This window comes from Hypanus sabinus, chromosome 15 (genome assembly GCF_030144855.1).
Source record: "Hypanus sabinus isolate sHypSab1 chromosome 15, sHypSab1.hap1, whole genome shotgun sequence".
Classification (NCBI taxonomy): Eukaryota; Metazoa; Chordata; class Chondrichthyes; order Myliobatiformes; family Dasyatidae; genus Hypanus; species Hypanus sabinus.
Window position 1 is genome coordinate 81297056 of NC_082720.1, and position 25546 is coordinate 81322601.

Consider the following 25546-nt stretch of genomic DNA (forward strand, 5'->3'; position numbering starts at 1 on the left):
ATATACCACATCCACTGGCTCTCCCCTATCCACTCTACCAGTTACATCTTCAAAAAATTCTATAAGATTCGTCAGACATGATTTTCCTTTCACAAATCATGCTGACTTTATCCAATGATTTCACCTCTTTCCAAGTGTGCTGTTATCACACCTTTGATAACCGACTCTAGCATTTTCCCCACCACCAATGTCAGACTAATCGATCTATAATTCCCCGGTTTCTCTCTCCCTCCTTTTTTAAAAAGTGCGATCATATTAGCCACCCTCCAATCCTCAGGAACTAATCCCGAATCTAAGGAGTTTTGAAAAATTATCACTAACGCTTCCACTATTTCTTGGGCTACTTCCTTAAGCACTCTGGGATTCAGAGCATCTGACCCTGGGGATTTATCTGCCTTTAATCCCTTCAATTTGCCCGACACCACTTCCCTACTAACATGTATTTCCCTCAGTTCCTCCATCTCAATAGACCCTCGGTCCCCTACTTTTTCTGGAAGATTATTTATGTCCTCCTTAGTGAAGACAGAACCAAAGTAGTTATTGAATTGGTCTGCCATGTCCTCGTTCCCCATGATCAATTCACCTGTTTCTGACTGTAAGGGACCTACATTTGTCTTGACCAATCTTTTTCTTTTCACATATCTATAAAAGCTTTTACAGTCAGTTTTTATGTTCCCTGCCAGCTTTCTGTCATAATCTTTTTTCCCTTTCCTAATTAAGCCCTTTGTCCTCCTCTGCTGGTCTCTGAATTTCTCCCAGTCCTCAGGTGTGCCGCTTTTTTTTTTGCTAATTTATATGTTTCTTCTTTGGACTTGATACTATCCCTAATTTCCCTTGTCAGCCATGGGTGCACTACCTCCCCTGGTTTGTTCTTTTGCCAGACTGGGATGAACAATTGTAATTCATCCATGCGATCTTTAAATGCTTGCCATTGCATATCCACCTTTAAGTATCCTTTAAGTCAATCCTTTAAGTATCATTTGCCAGTCTATCTTAGCTAATTCATGTCTCATACCTTCAAAGTTACCCTTCTTTAAGTTCAGAACCTTTGTTTCTGAATTAACTATGTCACTCTCCATTTTGCTTATGAATATCAGCATTGTCATTTTCTCTCTTCTCAACTTACTGATTCTTTATGTTTTTAAAATGTCCTCTTTGCCTTCTCACTGACTTGATCTTTTTCACCTTCATACCTCCAGCACACATCTAGTGCCTCAGTGAGAATGTTGCAATCATAGACGTTTGTCAATAATGTTCACAATCTGAGACCTTAGAAACATGTTAGAAGTTAAAATCCACATTACCTATAACTTATGTCATCTTATAATCATTAATAATTTCTGATTCAACTAATACATTTAAATACAACTTCATGATATTTATTATTATTAAGAAGTATTTTCTTCATTGAGACACAGTGGCCTTTCTGGCCACCCAGCAATCCCCCGATTTAATACTAGCCTAATCACTTGACAATTTACAATTGCAATGACCTACCATCTGGTATACTTTTAGACTATAGGAGGAAACCCACATTGTTATGAAGAGAATGTACAAACTCCTGACAGGCAGCTGTGGGAATTGAACTTGCGTCACCTGTACTGTATAGTGTTGTACTAACCATCACTCTACCATGCTGCCCATCTTAGTAGTAATATCACAAGTCTATTAGGGCTTCAATAATCATGTTATAAAATAACTTATTTAATTCCAGGTTTATTCCTGAATCTCCACGCTGGCTATTATCTAAAGGAAGAGTAGAGGAGGCTGAATCAATAATTCGATTCATGGCAAAGAAAAATGGTGTCACTCCTCCAGCGATGCTTTTCAGTGAAGATGAGGTATTGCAACAATGCCATCTTTTTGTTTCTTTGTGATTCAAACTTCAAAGTAAATTTATTACCAAAGTACATATACAGTATGTCATCAAATATTGCCCTGAGGTTCACTTTCTTGCATACAGTACAGAGCAACATTTTTTAAATCTCAGTTTTCATTTCTCTTCCATGCAAAAGAATTTTACTCTGTGATCTAATTTGGTTCTACAAGTGGATCCCACAACCCCAGTTATTTTTTTTCACATGTGCTAGGATGATGAGTGTTCACCTGGCTACTTGACCATTAACAATTTCATAGACAACTTCACCCATAATCAAATGGAAATACATTTTCAGCTGGGTCTTCATTGCATAAAAATAAGACGTAAAAATTCTTATAAGTATGGAGCTGTACTATTATCAACTGTATAAAGCAATTCCAACATGAATTGTATGTCAGAACTCTCATTGGATATAATTATGTTTGGATATTTTTTATTATTAGTAGGCATTTAGAGTTGACCTTTGCTTTGTTCAGTATAAGATATATAATGTATCAGAATAACTCTCTCAGATCATTGGAAAGGTTGATTCATCATTACCTTTACAAATCATACTGCCTTCTCCTGAGCCTTATCAGTGAAGATGTATAAAAGAACTGTTTGGTTTGTAATAGCAAGGAAATTAAAATATTGAGCTTTTGAATTGACGTACAAATGCAACAGACTCAAAGAAATAGAATGAAGCACTCATGGAATCTAAAGAAAGAATAATCCATAGTGGAAAGTGGAATCCTGTACTGAAAGTTATTTTATTAAAATCTGCCCATTTTTACAAAAATTATAATGATACTTGAATGCACCATTTACAGATTTTACACCATTAATCAAAGTTATTATATTTAACAAACAAGAGGAAATCTACAGATGCTGGAAATCCAAGCAACACACACAAAAGGCTGGAGGAACTCAGTAGGCCAGGCAGCATCTAGGGAAAAACATACAATTGGCGTTTTGGGCTGAAACCCTTTGGCAGGACTGGAGAGAAAAAGCTGAGCAGTAGATTTGAAAGGTGGGGGGGGGGGAGTAGGGAGGGAAGAGAGAAACGCCAGACAATAGGTGAAACTTGGAGGGGGAGGGATGAAGCAAAGAGCTAGGAAGTTGATTGGTGAAAGAGACAGAAGGCCATGGAAGAATGAAAAAAGTATTCCTCCAGCATTTTGTGTGTTTTGTTACACACACACACACGCACACAAACACATATATATATACATAGGTTTTATTTTTATATATATATAGGTTAAGTATGTAATCCAAAAACATAAATGAAAAAAGTACTGAGGTACCGTTCATGGGTTCAATGTCCATTCAGAAATTGGAGGACAGAGGGGAAGAAGCAGTTCCTGAATTGCCGAGGGTGTGCTTTCAGGCTTTTGTTCCTCCTTCCTGATGGTAACAGTGAGAAGAGGGCACGTCCTGGTGGTGGGTTCCTGAATGATGGACATCGACTTTTTGAGGCACTGCGGCTTGCACATGTCCTGGATACTACAGAGTATAGTACCCATGATGGAGCTGACTAATCTTACAACTCTGCAGTTTACTTTGATCCTCATTTTGGTTCTATCCAGATTCTAATTTGAATTTAAATCTGGAGAATATTCAGCCAATTTTATCAATCTTTATAATTAATTATGTTCAGATTTATTTCTACTGGGCAGGAATTGCTGCCAGTTTGGGAAGAGGAATGATTCCTATTTTTGGAAAGTGATGAATGTATTTGCAATGTATATACACCTTTTAGGATATCCACATAAAGGAAATTGAATAATTGGTCTTTTGTATCGTTTATATGAACCAAGAGATGTAGAAAATAATAGACATTTTTTCTTAAGCTAATGCAATTTTGAATTCTCTGCTTTTCTTTCAGCTCGAGCACATAAAGAATAAGAAAGTAAAATCTGTTCCATTTACTCAGTTGTTAAAAACCTGTAATATCCGAACCATCACAATCATTAACATTCTGCTGTGGTAAGTATTGGAGTCAAGCAAAATACACAGAAACACACAAAAAAATCTGGTTTTAAGGACTTTGTGAATATATCCTGGAACTGTTTACTCTCTAGATATTTTCCCACAGACTGATTGAATTGCTGGTCAGTTTTGCTGAATGAAGTTCTTTCCCAATATTCACACTTTGATCCGGCCAAGTATTTGTTAATTTCCTATGCAAGACACTTGATGGCATGTGGTAATGACAGAGGTGTACCATTTCATTAAAGAAACCCCGATTGGCTGTCTCAGAAGAATATTAATATGGCAAATTGCTAAAATTTTAAAATGCTGACCACCAGGAGAAGTAAGAGGAGTAAACAAGCAGTGTAACATTCTCTGTGGTCATTTCCTTCAGTAACACATTGCTTGGATACAGTTGGCAGTGGGGGAGGAGATGCAGCTGGGCAAGACTCCGGAATGGTGTATTGACTCCCTGTTGCCAGAATCAAGTATGTCTCATAGTAGATTCAGAACATTCAGAGAGATAAGTGTGTGCAGGCAGACTCCAGGGTCTATATTGTACCAGTGGCAGATAGGAGAAGGGATGAGGTCCTGTAAGGTGACTTTAAAGAGACAGATAAAAAGTTAAAAAGCAATACTTCCAGGGTTGTATTCTTAGGATTACTACCCATGCTATGTACCAGTGCGGTGAGAAATAGAAATATATTACAGTTCAGTACAGAACTGGTGCTAGAGGTGGGCTTCAGATTTATGGATCATTGGGCAGTCATCCAGGGCAGGTGGAAGCAAGCAAGACGGTTTGAACCTTAGCTGGAGGGGAACCAGAATTCTCACCAGGAAGTTTGCTGGGTATTAAACCAAAGTGGCAAGGGTATGAGAACCACAGCAGCAGGGCAACAGGTGGTAGGGTTTTGGATGGGAAAGGTGCTATGACAAATAAGACTGAAAGGAAGAAGCCGATAAATGTGGTGGAACTGTTGAGCTGAAATGTGTTTAATTCAATGCTAGGAGTACTCCAGACAGATGGACATAGGTTTTTGATACCGAGGGAAATTGGGTTTCGTTACAGCCGCACCACCAAGAATAGTGAAGAAATATAGTAATATAAAACCATAAATAATTAAATAATAATAAGTTAATCATGCCAAGTGGAAAAATAAGTCCAGGACCAGCCTATTGGCTCAGGGTGTCTGACACTCCAAGGGAGGAGTTGTAAAGTTTGATGGCCACAGGTAGGAATGACTGTAATGAGGAAGAAGTTGGAGCCTGGATCAGTACATAAAACCACAAAGTTGTTGCCATACAGAGACTTGGTTGCCTGAGGAGGAGGACTGGCAACTCAATATCCTTAGATTTTGTTGCTTTAGGTGTAAAAGAGGTGGAAGGATTGCACTACTGATGAGGGAGAATGTTGCAGCTGTGCTTGTTAGTTAGTCTCAGATTCAGCAACACTGCCTCACTTTACAGTCAGTGTTAACACTACCTGGAGCCACTGTAGGCAGGCAGATGGTTTTTCACCAGTGTGTTCATGAATTTGGTGAATAATTCATCACTGTCTTCCATGGTATCAAAATTGAATCTAGGAGTTCTACGTAAATAGGGAGTGAAACACCAAGGCTTATTGACTTGCTGATGTCAGAAGCTGGTGGAAGAACACTTACTCATATTTTCCATGTTCTATGAAGATCAGACACTCTTGGGTCTTGGAAAGGCAGTTCAACACTAGCACACCAAACCTCATAATCCATCTCATTAGGTGGACAAGGGGCTCTACCAGAAAAAGTTCGGAGCCTTACAGGTGGTTTGCCATGAACCATCAAGCCATTACTGTGCACAATGAGCTCCATCACGACTCTCCGAGTATCTGAAGGGTGTAGATCACTGGGAGTGAGGAATGGGTTCATGGCAACTCTATTAGTTTGTATTATAGGGATTGAGTTATTCTACATAGCAGCTAGAGCTGTTTCTGTCCGGTTAGTTTCAGAGGAGAATGCTCTGAATTGAAGAGTTGTGGTCTTGTTATGTACATCTTCAGCAGTTCGAACAGTGACTGTCACCCTTCTCTCAATAGTAAGGGTTTCACTGATCCTGGTTAACATCTCTCTCAGGATTTCATCATATCTTTCCTACTGTGCTTTGCTAAGGTTTTCAACTCACCAAGGTAAGCTTGAGTGATGCTGTTTCACTCAACTTCCTGAGTGTAAACACTGGCTAAAGTAACTACATGGGAGGAAACTTTTTGGTCACCTCTTGCTAGCTGAGTGTATGGAAGCAAAGGCTAGAGATCTTGCACAGCAGAACCAAAATTGTACTCTGAGCGACGTGGGAAATTCTACACTGGGGTCAGGTAGAGGAATAACTCTGGCAACTGACCCATATTGTTTTAGAAAATCTAGTATTTGCTCCTCTTTTTCTGTTCCTGTTATGCCACTGACTAAAACAGCATTTGGGATTTTGACACCCTTTTTCTCTATGACTTTGTTTTTTTCCCACTGTCAGTCTTAATTGAACAAATGCGTTTGAACAAATGGGTTTTAACAATAGGATTCTTCTAGTGCTTGTGCATTAATCAGTGTGTTACTGGTTATCTAATGCATTGCCTCCTGGCTGGCTTGCCAAGTTTTATATAATGCCTGACTAGCACTTGTCTCCTGTGACTGGTCACCACACTCTTTAGGAGAGAAATCTAATTACATAATACTACACTGGATGTCAGTGGGCCATCGGAAGCTCTAGATATCGGAAGGAGGCAATGAACAGAGAACAAACACTTTTGAAGGTAACTTTTATTTATAAAAAGACAAGATATACAAAATATCTACATGAGTATGAACTATTCAAAATTCCGGCATTCTGTTTGGTTCCAAACCTCAGAGATCAACAAAAACAAATTTTTCTTAAGTTAGAATCAGTGATATTCATTGGAATAACCTTTGTCACTAGTGTTATTCCCTATTTCAAGGTTTATAGACTAACTTTTCCTTTTTACCCCTAGTTAGAAAACTAATTGAATTCCTATTCTTAAGTATTTCAGTTAACTTCAGTTTCAATTCAAGTCAGTATATATATCAACTGAAATTCAAATTTTAAAATGAGATGTCTATACTGCTTAACTCCTTTCACAGCAATTCTGCAATATCACAACTTTTAAACAAAGTAAATCTCATTCAGCAGCTTATCAAAATCTTCACAAAAATAATCAGTACTTGCAGAAAATCAAATTCAGATCCTTTGAATGAAGTAAGTTTATAAATCCAACCATATTAACTCCTCTATGTCATGAAACAATTAGTTCCCATGCTTATTCTTCATCTTGGGTGGGTTGCCATCTTGTTTCTTGCTTTGTTAGATGAAATGGTTGATCATCCATGGAGAGTTGATTCACAAACTTATACAACAAAATGACCAAATCCCTTGGTGTGATTTAACAGAACCAATTCCCAGTTACAACAGTAGAGATCTTGGATACTCGTCTCTGCCAATATTGTCTTGTTACAGCGTCTGTTTGTTATAGCTGTAACTTCAATAGATCTTTTATCACTATCGTCTCTACTCCAGGGGTTTCACCCTGAGGTTTTCAGGTAAGTAGGGGAGAGACACACACTACTGATTCCACTTTTAACAGTTTATATCTTTAGTTTCTAATAGTTTGCTGCGTTACTTTCACTTTCCTGCATTTCATTGGCTATGCCTGGTTCTCGCATAGCATTTATTTTACAAGTTCTCTTTATTTTAAAATTTGGTAAACCTTGTTTTCATCCCTCCACATGTGAAGCTTTATAACATTACACCTTTTGGGTTTAATTAATCTGGGTTACAAAGCAAAACCCAATAGCATGAATGGCAGTGATGCTTCACTACCAGATGAACTCAACACCATCTATACGCACGTTGAAAGGGAGAATATAACTACATCTGTGAAAATCCATGCGGCACCTAGAGACCCTGTGATCTCTGTCTTGGAGTCTGATGGCAGGCTATCTTTCAGGAGGATGAATCCTTACAAAGCGGAAGGACCTGGATGAAGTACCTGGTAAGGCTCTGAAAACTGGTGCCAACTAACTGACAGGAGTATTCAACGACATTTTCAATCTCTCACCGCAATGTTTGAAAGTTCCCACCTGCTTCAAAAAGGCAACAATTGTACCAGTGCCGAAGAAGAGTAGTGTGAGCTGCCTTAATGACTATCATCCAGTAGCAATCATCTCTATGGTGATGAAATGTTTTGTGAGGCTGGTCATAGCTAGAATTAAGACCTGTCTCAGGAAGGACCTGGACCCACAGCTATTTGCCTATCAGCACAATAGGTCAATGGCAGAAGAATCTCAATGGTTCTCCATGGATCACCTGAACAATTCAACCACCTATGCCAGGATGCTGTTCATTGACATTAGTTCAGCTTTTAAAATAATCATTTCCACAGTTCTGATCAATAAGCTGGGCCTCTGATCTTCCCTCTATAAATGAATTCTCAACTTCCTAACAAGAAGACCACAATCTGTGCAGACTGATAATAATATCTCCTCCTTGCTGGTGATCAACACTGGCACACCTCAGGGATGTGTACTTAGCTCACTGTTCTGATCCCTCTATACCCATGATTATGTGGGTAGGCATAGCTCAAATGCCATGCTAATGATACAATTGTTGTTAGCAGAATCTCAGATGGAGAGGGGAGGGCATACTGGAGCGAGATATACCAGCTAGCTGAGTGGTGTCGCAGCAACAACCTTGCACTCACTTCAGTAAGATTAAAGAGCCGACTGTGGAATTCAGGAAGGGTAAGATGAGGGAACATGAACTAATTCTCATGGAAGGGTCAGAAGTGGAGAGAGTGAGCATCTGGGCGTCAAGATCTCTGAGGATCTGACCTGGACCCAACACATCAATGCAGCTATAAGTAAGGCAAGACACAAGCTATCTTTCTTTAGGAGTGTAAAGAGGTTTGGTTTGTCACCTGAAGCACTTGAACACTTCTATCGATGTACTATAGAGAGCACTGTGACAGGCTCCATCACTGTCTGGTATGGGGGTCTACGGCACAGGACCGAAAGAAACCACAGAAAGTTGTAAAATTAATCAGCTCTATCTTGGATACTGCCCTCTGTAGTATCCAAGACATCTTCAGGAAGCAGTGTTTCAGAAAGGTGTCATCCATTATTAATGATTCCCATCACCCAGGACATGCCCTTTTCTTATTGTTTCCATCAGGAAGGAAGTACAGAAGCCTGAAGGTACACAGTCTGCAACTGAAGAACAGCCTTTTCCCTTCTGCCATCCGATTCCTAAATGGACATTGAACTGTAAACACTACCTCACATTTTTTAAAATATTATTTCTGTTTTGCACTATTTTTAATCTATTTAATATACATGTATATATATACTTATTGTATTGATTTTCTATATTATTATGTATTGCTGCTGAATTAACAAGTTTCATGACACATGCAGGTGATAATAAACCTGATTCTGATTCTGATCTGAAAAGTATTTGATTCTTACATTTTCGGTGTTCTGCTGAAAGGTTGTCAAGATGAAATGTCTTTGTTTTCCCTCAACAAAAGTTGTCTGACCTACTAAGGCCAGCATTTTCTGTTTGTATTTCTGCTACCTAGCATCTGTAGTTATATTTTCTCTCCAAAACTAATGTAAATAGAAGGAGCTGAATGAGAGGAAGAATTTTTTTTTTTAACTTCAGCTCTTCAGTTGTAGTTCATCTGGTCTTATTGTTGAATTGAATAACTCCTCTTTGTCAGCCACTAAGGTTATTACCATCACCCACAGAAAGATTATTTTCTTGTGGGGTAGATAATAGTTGGTAATTTTTCATCAGGAAAACAGGGGAGTTTACAACATGATAAATTTCAATACAATATATTTTACTGTCCAGTTAAGAAATTGTTATTTAATTTAGTGAATGTGCTCTATCCACTTTACTCTTTTGACTGTGTGGTTAAGTACAGCTCCAACACTATATTCAAGTTTGCTGATGACACTGCTGTTGTGAGCTGTATCAAAGATCGTGATGAATCAATATACAAGAGGGAGATTAAAAATTTGGCTGAGTACTGTAACACCAACCTCTCACTCAATAAGACTAAGGAACTGATGTAGACTTCAGGGGAGGGAAACCACAGGTCCATGAAACAGTACTCAGTGGAGGATCAGGGGTGGAGAGGGGCAGTAACTTTAAATTCCTGGGTGTCACTATCTCAGAGGACCTGTCCTGAACCCATCATATAAATATTATTGCAGAGAAAGCACAACAGCATCATTACTTCCTTAGGAGTCTCTGGAGATTCGGCATGTCATCAAAAATCTTCATTAACTTCTTTAGATGTGTGATGGAAATTGTATTGACTGGCTGCATTAAGGCCTGGCATGGGAACACCAATGCCTTTGAGTGGAGAATCCAACAAAAGGTAGTGGATTCGGCCCAGTACATTATGGGTAAAACACTCCCAACCATTGAAACATTACAGTAGAAAAGCAGCATCCATCAGCAACCCAGGTCATGCTCTTTTCTCACTGCTGCTATTAGATAGAAGGTACAGGTGCATGGGACTCTCAACACCATGTTCAAGAATAGGTACTACCTCTCAAACATCAGGCTCTTGAACAAACGAGGATAGCTACACTCTTTCCATCTCTGGTATTCCTACAACCAGTGATCTCACTTTAAGGACTCTTTATCTAGTTATTTCATGTTCTCATTTTTTATAGCTATTTATTTATATTTGTAACTGCACAGTACCTTGTTTGTTGATCCTGTTTACAGTTATTGTTCTACAGGTTTGCTAAGTATACCCAGAGGGAAAAGAATCTCAGGGTTGCATGTAGTGGCAATGTATGTACTCTGATAATAAGTATTATTTTAAACATTGAACTTTGTGACTAAATTAATGCTGCAAAAGCCACATATCAGCAACATCTCTGGACAACATGAAATCAAGTGAAAGAAATTCTAAGAAATAAGCTAGGAAGAACCTAAGAATATGCCTTACAAGAAGTATCTGAATTTGTTTTTGCAGGATGATTATATCAATGGGATACTATGGCCTGTCATTGAACATACCCAATTTCCATGGTGATGACTATCTCAATTGTTTCCTCTTTGCTGCCTCAGAGATTCCAGCCAACATAGCAGTATGGCTTCTCTTTCAGAAGTTTCCACGCAAGTTCAGCCTTTCAGTCACTCTTTTTCTTAGTGGAAGTATCCTGCTCTTCATTCATTTCATCCCATCACGTAAGTTTTACATTGCTTCTATATTGATCCTATTACGATATTTGCTAACAAGCGTTAAAAAGCAGTATCCCATGATCAGTTGAAATACACAGGAGCTGTAATTCTGAGAGGTTTTGGTACACTGCCACAGTATGCCAACAACTCTGAAATTCTTCACATTCTTTCCACCAACTAACTGCACAGATTTTAACAGTGGTATGATCTTGAGATGTTGGACCAAATTGTGACTCGTGCAGATGTGCCTGAGAGTCCAAATGAAGTTTGCTGTCCTGTCTATCTTTCAATGAGCATCATGGATGAGCAATTGAAAACTAGCAGACTCTGCCATGACATCTGCTTAAACTGTCATATGATTCTAATTCTGATTAATATTCTATTATTATTCTGAGCTGGTTATCCATGCCCTGCACTTCTGACAAATACATGCAGGAAGATCTGCAAAGTTACATTGGAACAGCACAGTTATAACTCCTATTGATTTTTGATCATCCATATTGATCATGTGACATTTACTTCCACTGGCAGCCTGTTCCACTCCCTGATCACCGTCTGAGTGAAGAAGAGCCTCCTCAGGTTCTCCTTAAATATTTTACCTTTTACCCTTAAAATATGACCTCTAGTTTTAGGTTCACCCAACTGCAGTGAAAATGCCTGTTTACATTTACCCCTCTGTACCCTTCATAATTTTGTATACCTCTGTAAAATATCCCCTCATTTTCCTATGCTCAAGGGAAAAACTTCTAATCTATTTAATTTTTCCCTATTACTCTGGTCCTCAAGTCTGGCAACATTCTTGTAACTCCTTGCTGTACTCTTTCTATCCTACTAATAATCTTCCCTGCAGGTACATATTCACCAGAATTGTACATAATACTTCACCAATGTCATATACATGTCAATATAACAAACTACGTCCTGTACTTAGTACTTTAATTTATGAAGGTCATTGTGCCAAAAGCAATCTTTATGACCCTACCTACTTGTCACACCACCTTCAGGGCACAATGGATCTGTATTCCCAGAACTCTCTGTTCTACTACACTCCTTAGTTCCCTAGTATTCACCGTGTAAGTCTACCCAGGTTTGTGTCCCAAAGTAGAACTCTACACACTTACCTGCATTATTCCACCTGCATTTTTCCAGATGGTCCAGATGATCCGGATCCTACTGCAAGCTTTCCTCACTGTCCACTGGAACCTCAATCTTGCTGTCATCTGCAAATTTGATAATCCAGTTTACAGTGGTTAATGACACACTTTACAGTGCCAGCTGTAAGGTTAGGTTTCAATTCCCGCTGCTGTCTGTGAGGAGTTTGTACATTTGCACTGTGACTGCAAGGCTTTCCACCAGGTGCTTGGGTTTCGTCCCACATTACAAAGATGTACAGTTAGGGTTTGAGTTGTGGGCAGGCTCTGTTGGCACCAGGAGTGTAGGCTGCCCTACACAAATCCCACTGATTTGATTTGACATAAGCTATACATTTCACTGTATATTTTGATCACCTGTGACAAATAAAGCTAATCTCTATTATTGGAAAGATAAAAATAGAGATTGCTGAGCCACTGGCAATGATATTTGCATCATCAATGGGGATGGGAAAAGTTCTAGAGGATTGGAGGGTTGCTGATGTTGTTCCCTTATTCAAGAAAGGGAGTAGAGATAACCTAGGGAATTATAGACCAGTGAGTCTTACTTCATTGGTTGGTAAGTTGATGGAAAAGATCCCAAGAGGCAGGATTTATGGACATTTGGAGAGGCATAATATGATTAGGAATAGTCAGTATGGCGTTGTCAAAGGCCGGTCATGCCAAACGAGTCTGATTGAATTTTTTGAGGATGTGACTAAACACATTGATGAAGGTACAACAGTAGATGTAGTGTATATGGATTTCAGCAAGGCATTTGATAAGGTACCTCATACAAGGCTTATTGAGAAAGTAAGGAAGCATGGAATCCAAGGGGACCTTGCTTTGTCGATCCAGAATTGGCTTGCTCAAAGAAGGCCAAGGGTGGTTGCAAGGAGGTCGGTGACCAGTGTTGTGCCTCAGGGATCTGTTTTGGGACCCCTTCTCTTTGTGATTTTTATAAATGACTTGGATGAGGAAATGGATGGATGAGTTAGTAAATTTACTGATGACATAAAGGTTGGGACTGTTGTGGACAGTGTGTCAGAGGTTACAGCCAGACATCGATAGTATGCAAAACTGGGCTGAGAAATGGCATGTGGAGTTCAACCCACATAAGTGTGAAATGGTCCATTTTGGTATATATAGGACCCTGGTCAGACGCACTTGGAGGACTGTGCTCAGTTCTGATTGCCTCACTACAGGAAAGATGTGGAAACCATAGAAAGGGTGCAGAGGAGATTTACAAGGATGTTGCCTGGATTGGGGAGCATGCCTTACAAGAATAGGTTGAGTGAACTCGGCCTTTTCTCCTTGGAGAGATGGAGGATGAGAGGTGACCTGATAGAGGTGTACGAGATAATGAGAGGCATTGATCAAGTGGATAGTCAGAGGCTTTTTCCCAGGGCTGAAATAGTTGCCACAAGAGGACACAGGTTTAAGGTGCTTGGGAGTGGGTACAAAGGAGATGTCAGGGGTAAGTTTTTTTACGTAGAGAGTGGTGAGTGTATAGAATGAGCCGCTGGTGATGGTGGTGGAGGCGGATACAATAGACAGGGTCTTTTAAGAGAGTCCTGCATAGGTACATGTAGCTTAGAAAAATAAAGGTCTAAGGGTAACCTTAGGTAATTTCTAAGTCAGTACATGTTCAGCTCAGCATTATGGGCTGAAGGGCCTGTATTGTGCTGTAGGTTTTCTATGTCTCTATTATCATTCAGACCATTGACATAAATGACAAACGACAACAAACTAGCACCAACCCTTGTCAGTCACAGGTTTCCGGTCGGAGTGGACTGCTACACTTTCCGGCTACAACCACGAACCCAATTTTGAAGGCAAAACACTCAAAATGCTGGAGGAACTCAGCAGGTCAGACAGCATCTATGGAAATGAATATACAGTGTATGTTTCAAGCCCAGACCCTTCATCAGGACTGGACATTTCCCTCACCTTCTTGCTCTGAATTGTCATCTTTTTTCCAGTCCTGATGAAGGGTCTTGACTCAAAACATTAACTGTTTATTTATTTCCATAGGCGCTGCCTGACCTGTTGCATTCCTCCAGCATTTTATGGGTTTTGCCTTGGATTTCCAGCATCTGTAGCTCCTTCTCATGTCTGTGAACACAATTTTGAATTTAATTTATTACCTCATCCTGTATGCCAAATGACTGAACCTTTTAGACCAGACTTACAAGTAGGACTTTATCAAAAGCCTAGATAAAGTCCAGGTAGACAATATTCACCGACTTTCCTTCATCAACCTTCCTAGTAACTTCTTTAAAAAAACTTTACAAGATTGGTTAGACTTGGCCACCCATGCACAAAGACATGTTGAATATCCCTGATCAAGCCCCCTACCTATACAGTCCCTTAGTGTATCTTCTGATAATTTAACCACTTATGTCATTGGGCTCACCTTTTTCTTAGAGCCTTTCTTGAACAATGGAATGATATAAGTAATCCTGCAGTCCTCCGGCATCTTGGCTAAAGATGTTTTAAATTCCTTTACCAATCTCTGCACTAGTCAAACTGCATTTTTACTAACAACACACACAAAATGCAGGAAGGGTCCCGGCCCGAAGCATCAACTGTACATCTTCCTATAGATGCTGCCTGGTCTGCTGCGTTCCACCAGCATTTTGTGCATTTTGCTTGAATTTCCATTATCTGCAGATTTCCTCGTGTTTGTGTATTTTTACTAAAACTTCTTTCTTCATTTACTGACTCCATTAGTTCCATAGTATTTCTGACAGTTTTTTTGTGTCTTCTTTTGTAATGGAGGACACAGTATTTGTGGAATTTCCCTGCAGGGTCTTTATTACCCTTTGGAGAATCTTCTGCCTCAGTCATTAAGGAGCCATATTAACATTTGCTAGTCCTGGTCTATATTACATATGTTTAGTTTCTCCTACCTCTTCATTCCATCTTTAGCATTTGGGCTTTCTACCCCAAAGCTCCCACTGCTTAGTTTATTCAGTAATCTGTTATGTCCTTCTACTATTTTCTCTTCCTTTATGACCTTCTTTAAAACTATCTTTTTTAACTATTTGTTTTCCTAATAATATAGAATAATACAACACAGAAACAAATTCTTTTTTTCTCACCATGACCATCTGATTATACAAACATAATATTGCACTTGCATCTAAAAGCTGACGATTCAAGGGTTCATCCGAATACTTGGATGCCAGAGTCACAAAGCCTAAAAGTACTTACCTCCGTAACTCATGAAGGCATTATTTCCCAGATTTGAAACTTAAATCTCCTTAATATGCATATAAAATGCTTATCAGTCAGTGATATTTTACGTCTCCTCTTTCTTCTCCTAATTTCTATTTTAAGTTCCTCTACACCAATACTTGAAGCAATTAGTCATTATCAGTTTGTGATATATTTATCTAGCCCACATTATCCCTGGGTTAGCCAGGTCCCATGGAACTGAACTGCAGTACTAACCTTTCAACCATTTAGGACCATGATCCTCCTGAATTCTCATTAATTTATTTTGGAATGACTCCCACTTACCGATGAAAACATAACTGCAAACAACTGCTGCAGATTTTGATTTACAATATTAAAATGGTCTTCCTTCTATTATGACCTTAATTTCCAGTCCATACATTCCCCTTTCAATAACTAACCTGAGACCTACAAATCAGAAATCACTATCTTTAAAGTGCTCAATATCTCCCTCAGCAGCCTAGTGTCTGTTTTTCCATCTGCCTCTCTTTATCACATTAGAGTTGCTTTATCTCTTGTAAATGTATTATAACATTTGTTTTGTAATTATTATTGTCATCGAAGAAATAAGCTGTTTTTATTTACTGCACCTCATTTATGTTGGACCAAAATGTTTAACAGTAATTTTGGAAATATGTTTTAGTATGTGTATCTTCAGCACAGGATCTGTTACCAGAAATACACATCTGGAGTTTTTTATTCTTTCCAATAATTTTAATATTGGAGGAAAGGCACCAGAGCTTCTCAATGTTTGCTAACATTGGAACGTGTTTGGGGAGAATTAACCCATGTTTCCAACATACGGACAGATCTATACAGCCAGTCACTTGGAAACCAGAGCATCATATATCCAGTCCACAACTATTTCTGTTTGTTCCAGATTTTTTAGCACTTGCTACAGTGCTGGTGTTAATTGGAAAATTGGGAAGTACATGTGCCTTTTCCATGGTTTATATCTACACCGCTGAACTGTATCCGACCCCAGTGAGAAACACAGGCGTCGGAGTGAGTTCAATGGCATCCAGGCTTGGCAGTGTCATCTCACCTTACATTCTTTTGCTTGGTAAGGTAACAATTAATCATCACTGATTAATCAATACTATATAGAATTTTGATGCTATCCCAATATATAAATAATTTATATATCATGGTTTTGTAAAACTCTTTACTTTGCAGCAGAATTAAAGACTTCCTTTTATTTAAAATTTCGTGGCCTGAATAAGTCTAGTAATGAAATTCACAGCCACAATGAGTATGAGATGTGACAGTCCCACTTAAACATACCGAGTTTTTTTTGATGCATTTCAGTTCCACATTTCTGATCTTTGGTCTGATGAGGAAGAGAGTAGGCCTCTCTAGAGAACAAATGTCTATTTGTATGTCTAGGCAGATTACAGTCATGAGTTTTCTGCCCTGCCTAGTTGGCTGTCCGATGGGGAGCATTCAAAATCAGTGGGTGAGCTTGGGCTCTTCCTTGGTCAGAGAGCACCAAATGAATTAATTCACAGCCAGGAAGAGTACTGATCTGATCTGCCTTCCATGGTAAGCGAGCATTGCTTATTCATGAGTTGCTTGATCCAATTACAATTAGATTATAATTTAAAAAAATGGGGGCTTTCAGAGTCATTCTCAAAGTCAGTACTTCTAATTCTGAGTTCCCATGTATCTGTTGTGTAATGCACACAGGAACGAAGCACGTAGAGGTGCCATTTCCAGATGTTATTCATTTAAATGCGAGTAGCCGATGCCATCCATGTGTAAGGAAACTGGGTTTTGGTTAACCTGAGTGGGCTGAGGCATTGACTGAGTATGACACAGGTCGGTGTAGATACACAAGTCAGTCTATTATACTTAATTATTCTCTCTCCTTCAGCCCTCCTACCTGCTTTATACAAACTCCACTCTTCCCTTAGCGTGTGATCTTCAACCAGCTTGATTGGAACACATTGCCACCAATCACATACATCCCAACTGCCAAACACCAGTGATCACTGACAGCTGACTACTTTCCAATGCCAATATTGTATCCTATCCCCACATCTTTGCCTTGGGCCCAGAATGTACCTAGTTTCCATCATTTAATTTGTACCCTTGCAGCTGTGGGAAGGGAAATTCTTTTGCTTTGGGCCTTGGGTGACACTGAAGTTACAAGCAATTGACCACAATTAATAGTGTTACCGTGGAACGTGATCATTGCCATAAAACTACCATTTAGTTGCTGAGGTACTATGCAATTCTAGGCCCTTTGCTTTTATTTAGAGTTAATTGGAGTATCCCCATTAAAATATAAACTCTGTTATTAATTTGAGATTGACTAATGATAATGTCATCCTAATTGTTAGTTCAAAGTGAAAACAAACCTTTAGTATCTGTTGTTGAAACTGAGGTTAAAAGTATCTATTGGCTTGCTGTTTACACATTGTCCCTCTAATTAGTTCATGTTTATCGGGTCCATAGTGATATTGGTGGCTTTCCTACAGCAAATGACATATTAATATGATTATAATATGCCTTTGGCCCTTGGTAACCCTTCCTAAATTAGAGATCGAAACAAATAATTTTCTAATTCAAAGTGCTAATTTCAAAATAGAATGATCAGAACTAAAATTAAGATGAGATAAGATAAAATTTTATTTATCCCAAAGGAAATTATTGTTTCAAGGTTGTTCGGTCAGAATTATAAACCTTAAAATACAAAATTTAAGCATTCAGGTATGACAAAATACAAAATGTGCATTAAAAAGTAATAGTGCAAAATACAAAATACATCTAACATATTCCCTCCATCTCTGTGTTCTAGGAAATAAAGTCCAAACCTATTCAAGCTTTTCCTATAACTCAGGACCTTAAGTCCCAGCAACATCCTTGTAAATTTACTCTGCACTCTTTCAAACTTATTTACATCTTTCCTGTAGGTATGTGAGGAATGAGATTCAGTCCTTTGCAAGGGGGGACATAGGGTCAGGAGAAGTAGAGTCTGTGTGGATAGAACTGAGGAACAGTAAGGGCAAAAGGACCCAAATGGGTGTTGTCTACAGGCCACCAAACAGTAGCATGGATATTGGGTGCAAGTTGAATAGGGAGTTAACATTGGCATGTGGCAAAGGTAATGTCGCAGTAGTTATGGGGGGTTTCAACATGCAGGTGAACTGGGAGAATCAGGTTGGCGCTGGACCACAGGATAGGGAGTTTGTAGAGTGCCTACAGGATACATTCTTGGAACAGCTTGTACGAGAGCCGACCAGGGACAAGACTATTCTGGATTTAGTGTTCTGCAATGAACAGGATTTGATAAGCGATCTTGCAGTAAAGGAGCCATTAGGAGGTAGTGATCATAATATGGTAAGTTTTTATCTGCAATTTGAGAAGGATAAGGGCAGCTCGGAGGTGTCAGTGTTGCAGTTGAACAGGGGAAACTATGGAGCCATGAGGGAGGAGCTGGTCAAAGTTGGCTGGACGGATAGCCTAGCAGAAAAGACAGTGGAACAGCAATGACAGGTATTCTTGGGAATAATGCACAAGGTGCAAAATCAGTTCATCCCCCAGAGAAGGAAGGATTCAAAGGGGGGAAAGGGGCCGCAGTGGTTGACAAAGGAAGTCAGAGATTGCATAGCATTAAAAAAAAGGAAGTATGACAGAGCTAAGGTGAGTGGGAGGACAGATGATTGGGAAGTTTTTAAGGAACAATGGAACTTAACTAAAAAGACAATACAGGGAGAAAAAATGAGGTATGAATGCAAGCTAGCCAGGAATATAAAGGAAGATAGCAAAAGCTTTTTTAGGTATGTGAAGAGAAAGAAGATAGTTAAGAACAATGTTGGGCCCTTGAAGAATGAATTGGGTGAAATTGTTATGGGAAACAAAGAAATGGCAGAAGAATTTAATAAGTACTTTAGATCTGTTTTCACTAAGGAAGACACAAGCAATCTCCCAGATGTATGGATGGGCCAAGGACATAGGGTAAGAGAGGAAATGAAACAGAATGACATTAGGAAGGAAATGATGATGAGTAGACTGATGGGACTGAAGGCTGACAAATCCCCAGGTCCAGATGGGCTGCATCCTAGGGTACTAAAGGAGGTGGCCCTGGAAATTGCGAATGCATTGGTAATAATTTTCAAATGTTCCTTAGATTCAGGATCAGTTCCCGAGGATTGGAGAATGGCTAATATTATCCCACTTTTTAAGAAAGGAGGGAGGGAGAAAACAGAGAACTATCGACCTGTCAGCCTGACATCAGTGGTGGGGAAGATGCTAGAGTCCATTATTAAGGATGAAATGGTGGCATATCTAGATAGCAGTGATAGGATTGAGCCGAGCCAGCATGGATTTACCAAGGGTAAATGATGCTTGACTAATCTGTTGGAGTTTTTCGAGGATGTAACCAGGAAGTTAGATGGGGGAGATCCAGTGGATGTAGTGTACCTTGATTTTCAGAAGGCATTTGATAAGGTCCCACATAGGAGATTGGTGGGTAAAATCAAAGCTCAGGGCATCGGGGAGGAAGACATTGACATGGATAGAAAACTAGTTGGCAGATAGAAAGCAAAGAGTAGCAGAGAATGGGTGTTTCTCGGAATGGCAGATGGTGACTAGTGGGGTGCCACAGGGCTTGGTATTGGGACCACAGCTGTTTACAATTTACGTCAACGATTTGGATGAAGGCATTGAAAATAACATCAGCAAACTTGCTGATGATACTAAGCTGGGTGGCAGTGTGACGTGATGAGAATGTTAGGAGAATTCAGGGTGACTTGGATAGGCTGGGTGAGTGGGCAGATACTTGGCAGATGACGTTTAATGTGAATAAGTGTGAGGTTATCCACTTTGGGAGTAAGAACAGGAAGGCAGATTATTATCTGAATGGTGTAGAGTTAGGTAAGGGAGAAATACAAAGAGATCTAGGAGTCCTTGTTCATCAGTCACTGAAGGTGAATGAGCAAGTGCAGCAGGCAGTGAAGAAGGCTAATGGAATGTTGGCCTTTATTACAAAGGGAATTGAGTACAAAAGCAAGGAAATCCTCTTGCACTTGTACAGAGCCCTGGTGAGACCAAACCTGGAGTATTGTGTACAGTTTTGGTCTCCAGGGTTAAGGAAGGACATCCTGGCTGTAGATGAAGTGCAGCGTAGATTCACGAGGTTAATTCCTGGGATGTCTGGACTGTCTTATGCAGAGGTTAGAGAGACTGGCCTTGTATATGCTGGAATTAAGGAGATTGAGAGGCGATCTGATTGAAACATATAAGATTATTAAGGGATTGGACAAGATAGAGGCAGGAAATATGTTCCAGATGCTGGGAGAGTCCAGTACCAGAGGGCATGGTTTGAGAATAAGGGGTAGGTCATTTAGGACAGAGTTAAGGAAAAACTTCATCTCCCAGAGAGTTGTGGGGGTCTGGAATGCACTGCTTTGGAAGGTAGTGGAGGCCAATTCTCTAGATGCTTTCAAGAAGGAGCTAGATAGGTATCTTATGGATAGGGGAATCAAGGGATATGGGGACAAGGCAGAAACCGAGTATTGATAGTAGTTGATCAGCCATGATCTCAAAATGGCGGTGCAGGCTCGAAGGGCCGAATGGTCCACTTCTGCACCTATTGTCTATTGTCAAAACTGCATATAATATTCCAAATTGGGTCTCACCAATGTCTTAGACAATTTCAGCATGACATCCTAACTCCTGTTCTCAGTACACTGAATTCTGAAGGCCAATGTGTCAAAAGCTTGCTTTACAATCCACCCATGACACCTTTCAAGGAATTAGGGATCTACATTTCTCGATCCATCTGTTCTACTGCATCCCTTCGTGCTCTACAGCTCACTGCGTAAAACCTATCCTGGTTGGCCCTCCCAAAGAGCAACACCTCACACATGTCAGCATTAAATCCCATCTGTTATTTTCAGCCCATTTTTCCAGCTAGTCTAGATCCGTGACAAGTTACACCCCCAGTCTTCAAAAAGTTCATTTTATTATCAAATATATGCAGAATACCACTCTCCTCCATAGCCATGAAGTACAGAAAAGCCATGGTGCTTGTTCATCAGAAAGACATCAACCACCACTCGCATGTAAAGGAAACAAAGACTTGCAAACTCCAAAACCAATTCCTCCCTCACACAAAGCTAACAGATCATCCTCTGGAGAACAACTGCTAGAACATCAAATCCCAAACACCCAATCCCCTCCCTCACAAAAATCTAACACATTGCCCACAAGGACATCAAATTCACAAACCCCAAACCCACAACCCGCCATTTGGCAACAAGAAAGCAAGTAAAGGGGACCAATATAAACTACAGTCTACACCAATAATCACATAAATCTCAGAGCTTCAACAACATCCTCTGTCAGCATCGAGGAGAGCGACGGCTCAAATTCAGTCCTTTTGTGGAGAGCAACCCATCTCACTGACAAGAGCCACCAGATCAGTGACATTGTGGAAACAAACCATTTTAGAAATGAATTGGATATACACGCAGGGGAAATAATTTGAATGCATTTTGGCCTCAGTTATATGAAGTTGTTATATTTAGTTGCTGAGTTTCGCTTTAAAGTGAATGTGCACTATGTTTTTCCAGACGATTATCAAGAGAATCTGTCGCTTATTGTGATCGGTATGTTAACAATGTTCGCAGCAATTGCAGTTTTGTTTCTGCCCGAAACATTTAATGTTCCTCTCCCAAATACTATGGAACAAATGCAAAAACTCTTTTGGTAAGTACTATAGTCCTTATGGTTTACTCATTTTATACAATGTATTGTGCTAAAATGGTAGTGGCTGTAATTCGAAAGTGCCTCAGGTTTGTTTATGGACTAGATTAAAAGATAGAATTTTTTTTTTAAACAGTCATGGAAAACCTGGGGGGTTGGGAGTTGAGTATGAAAGATGGTGCTTCCAGTACCTTTCATTTCTGATCTTAAGCAACTGCAGAGTTTTGGGATGCTGCCATAGCACAGCTAATAGGGCTAATACTTTCCTGCTTTATTATTCTGGATTGATCATTATCTCTGGCTCTGTCTATGTGGTGTTTGAACATTCTCCCAACGGCCTCATTGGTTTCTCCCAAACACCCAAATATACATGGTAGGTTCATTGGCCACTATGTTGTCCCTAGTATGTAGATAAGTGGTGGAGTCTATTTTTCCTCATCAAGCTGAAGTGATTCTACAAGCTTGTTCAGAAAGGGGCCAGAATATAAAGAAGTGACATCAAAGTAATAGAAGACAATTTTTACATAATAGGTGTTAGTGACTTGGACAAGAATTTGTAGGTAGTATAATTAGCTTGAATCAGATGTTCTTTTCTATCTTAGTGATCACAGAATTCACACAGTAGCCAATGTAAGTAAAGAGAGCACATAACATAGGTCTTGTACACTATAGACACAGGGTGATGATGATGGAGGGGGAGAATGAGTGGAGCAATGGATTGGGTCCTGATCATGCAGTCCAGCTATTTCTTGAAAGCTGCTGAGCATCTCAAATGTTGGAGAAGTTGGCAAGCATCTGGGCAAGAATGGAATATGCACTCAGTAGCCCCGTTTTTTACTCATAAATGCAAATATCTTATCAGCCAATCATGTGGCTGTAACTCACTGCATAAAAGCAACCAGACATGGTCAACAGGTACATTTATTGTTCAGGCCAAACATGAGAATGGGGTAGAAATGTAGTACTTCTGATACAGATATCAGAAGATGGGTTTTCACCATGTGGGGCAAAGCTTCAGATCTCTTCTACCTACAGAATAGTCTTCATGAAAATATTGAGGGAGTTTTCAGAAGTGCCAGTAAATGTCAAGAATAGATGTTTATTTGCCCTCTCTTGTTGGAGATGGCAATTGCATTGTATAAAATTTACTTGCCACCTGCCATCCCAAAATTAAATATTAGCTTATCCTTACTACAGCAGACATCTGTTGTTTTATTAGCGTATGTGTTGAAAACTGTGTAATCATTAGTAAATATCCTGAGTTATAACCAAGTATTAATAGATCATTCCTGGAGCAGTTGAAGATCATGGGTACTGGGATAGAACCTCGGAGAATTAGGCAGTGACTTGATTTACTACGTTTAGTTATCTCATAAGGCGAGAACCAAAGTGTGATGATCAGTTAAGACAGAGTAATATCCAACTGCAAAGAATATGTTAATACAAAATTATGTGAAAAAGTAGCTACCGTGAAGGTTTGGATTAATTTTAGATTATGCTGTTATGCTTGAAGCAGATAGTTACATGAGGGCATCACATAACCAGTATATTAAATCAATTAAGAAAACTGTGATTAAGAAAGCAAACAAAGGAGGGTTTGAAATATCCAAATTACTATGTTGCTAAAACAAAACATTTGTAATAAAGATCTGGCAATTAGTACAAGGATGTTCCAGGACTGAGACAGCAATACATGAAATAGCTGAAACTGTAAAAGATGGAACGGCCAATATTAAAACAAAGTGTGTTATTGAAATGGCAACAGCTTTTCTTTTCTGTAAGATCAGAAAAAGGCATATTGAAGTGTTGAGTCAGGGGAGAGAGACTGTAAGAGTGGTGGAAACAAATTCAATCAGAACTTTCTCAAGTACTGAGTTTGCAGAGCGATAGGAAAGAGCAGGTAAATGGGTCTCGCTGGATTCTGTTAGAAAAAAACAGCTTGGACTTATGTGATAGAATGAATTTTTATGATCCTTTAATTCTACTTGACTAAAGAAAAGTAATTAAAATTTGAATGTCATATGATTGAATGTTAACAGTAAAAATTAAGCTTCTTGAACATTGCATACATCAGGTGTTAATGTTATAACTACTCCATACATGAAACAGTACCAGATTGTCTCATTATTTGCTTGTTTAAATATTTAGTATCATTTTCTCAAGAAATATATGGGTAACTTGTGTGAACTCTATATAGACGTAGTAACCCACATGCCAGCAATGTGCGACATAATAATGCATCAATTAATTTGTGTATTCAATGCTGATAAAAACTGACACTGGAATTTAATGAATTGCTACTAAATTCATTTGAAATAGTTGACTATCTGGCCAGTATAACATAGAAATGTTTACGTTCAAGTCCATTCTTTATGATTAATTTTTTAATTCAAATATAGGTTCAAAGATAGAAGACGTGTTCACTCTAATTTAAGCAAAAATGAAACAACGGAAAAAAGTAGGGTGATTGTTCTTGAGGAAGCTGCTTGACACTCTTTTGACCACAGATCTTTAGCAGCAGACAAACAACTGAAGATTTCATCACAAATTGGATCATGGATTGGCAGATGTGCGAAAACATAAAGTGAAATTGAGAAAAATTGGAGTACTCTCTACAATACTCAGATGCTCTGCAAGCAACAGGTTTTGATGGTTATTACCAAGTTTTAATGAAATATATTTTCTACAAAATTTTCTGCAAGATATTATGGGAAAAAATGAAATTGTTGTGCTTCCTTGGATCAAATTGCCTTATAATCACTTGATGTTTTCCTCTTCATAGAGCAATTAATTAAATGCAATGAAACAAACCACATCTACTCAGTCCAGTAGTTTCCTTCAGTAATGTTATTTGTTATCAACTCTTGCTTCTGCTATGTTCATCCAGCTTTGCTCCAAACCTTTTGTCAGTAGAATTTCACAGGGCCCGTATTAAACTCATTCTTGTTGCAATTAAAGTCTAAATCTTTTATACAAAGAACAAAACAGCACAGTACAGGCCACTCAGCCTACAATGTTGTGCTGATCCTTAAACCCTGCCTTCCATATAACCCTCCACCTTAAATTCCTCCATATACCTGTCTAGTAGTCTCTTAAATTTCACTAGTGTATCTGCCACCACCACAGACTCAGGTAGTGCATTCCACACACCAACTACTCTCTGAGTAAAAAAACCTTCCTCTAATATCCCACTTGAACTTTCCTTTCCTTACCTTAAAGCCATGTCCTCTTGTACTGAGCAGTGGTGCCCTGGGGAAGAGGCGCTGGCTGTCCACTCTATTCCACTTAACATCTTGTATACCTCTATCATGTCTCCTCTTGTCTTCCTTCTCTCCACAGTAAAGCCCTAGCTCCCTTAATCTCTGATCATAATGCATACTTTCTAAACCAGGCA

At 39.2% G+C, this 25546-nt stretch overlaps 1 protein-coding gene across 1 annotated transcript in view; it reads left to right on the plus strand.

Moving 5' to 3' along the window:
- The window catches only part of LOC132405205 (organic cation/carnitine transporter 2-like), a 125296-nt gene extending 100361 nt beyond the window's left edge, over nucleotides 1-24935 (plus strand). Inside the window, exons 6-11 of the mRNA XM_059989895.1 lie at nucleotides 1715-1841; nucleotides 3744-3844; nucleotides 10863-11077; nucleotides 16322-16504; nucleotides 22020-22155; nucleotides 24552-24935. Of these exons, the coding sequence (XP_059845878.1) occupies nucleotides 1715-1841; nucleotides 3744-3844; nucleotides 10863-11077; nucleotides 16322-16504; nucleotides 22020-22155; nucleotides 24552-24642 (853 nt within the window). The 3' untranslated portion in view covers nucleotides 24643-24935. The remainder of the gene's footprint in view (nucleotides 1-1714; nucleotides 1842-3743; nucleotides 3845-10862; nucleotides 11078-16321; nucleotides 16505-22019; nucleotides 22156-24551) is intronic.
- Nucleotides 24936-25546: the final 611 nt, after the last annotated feature.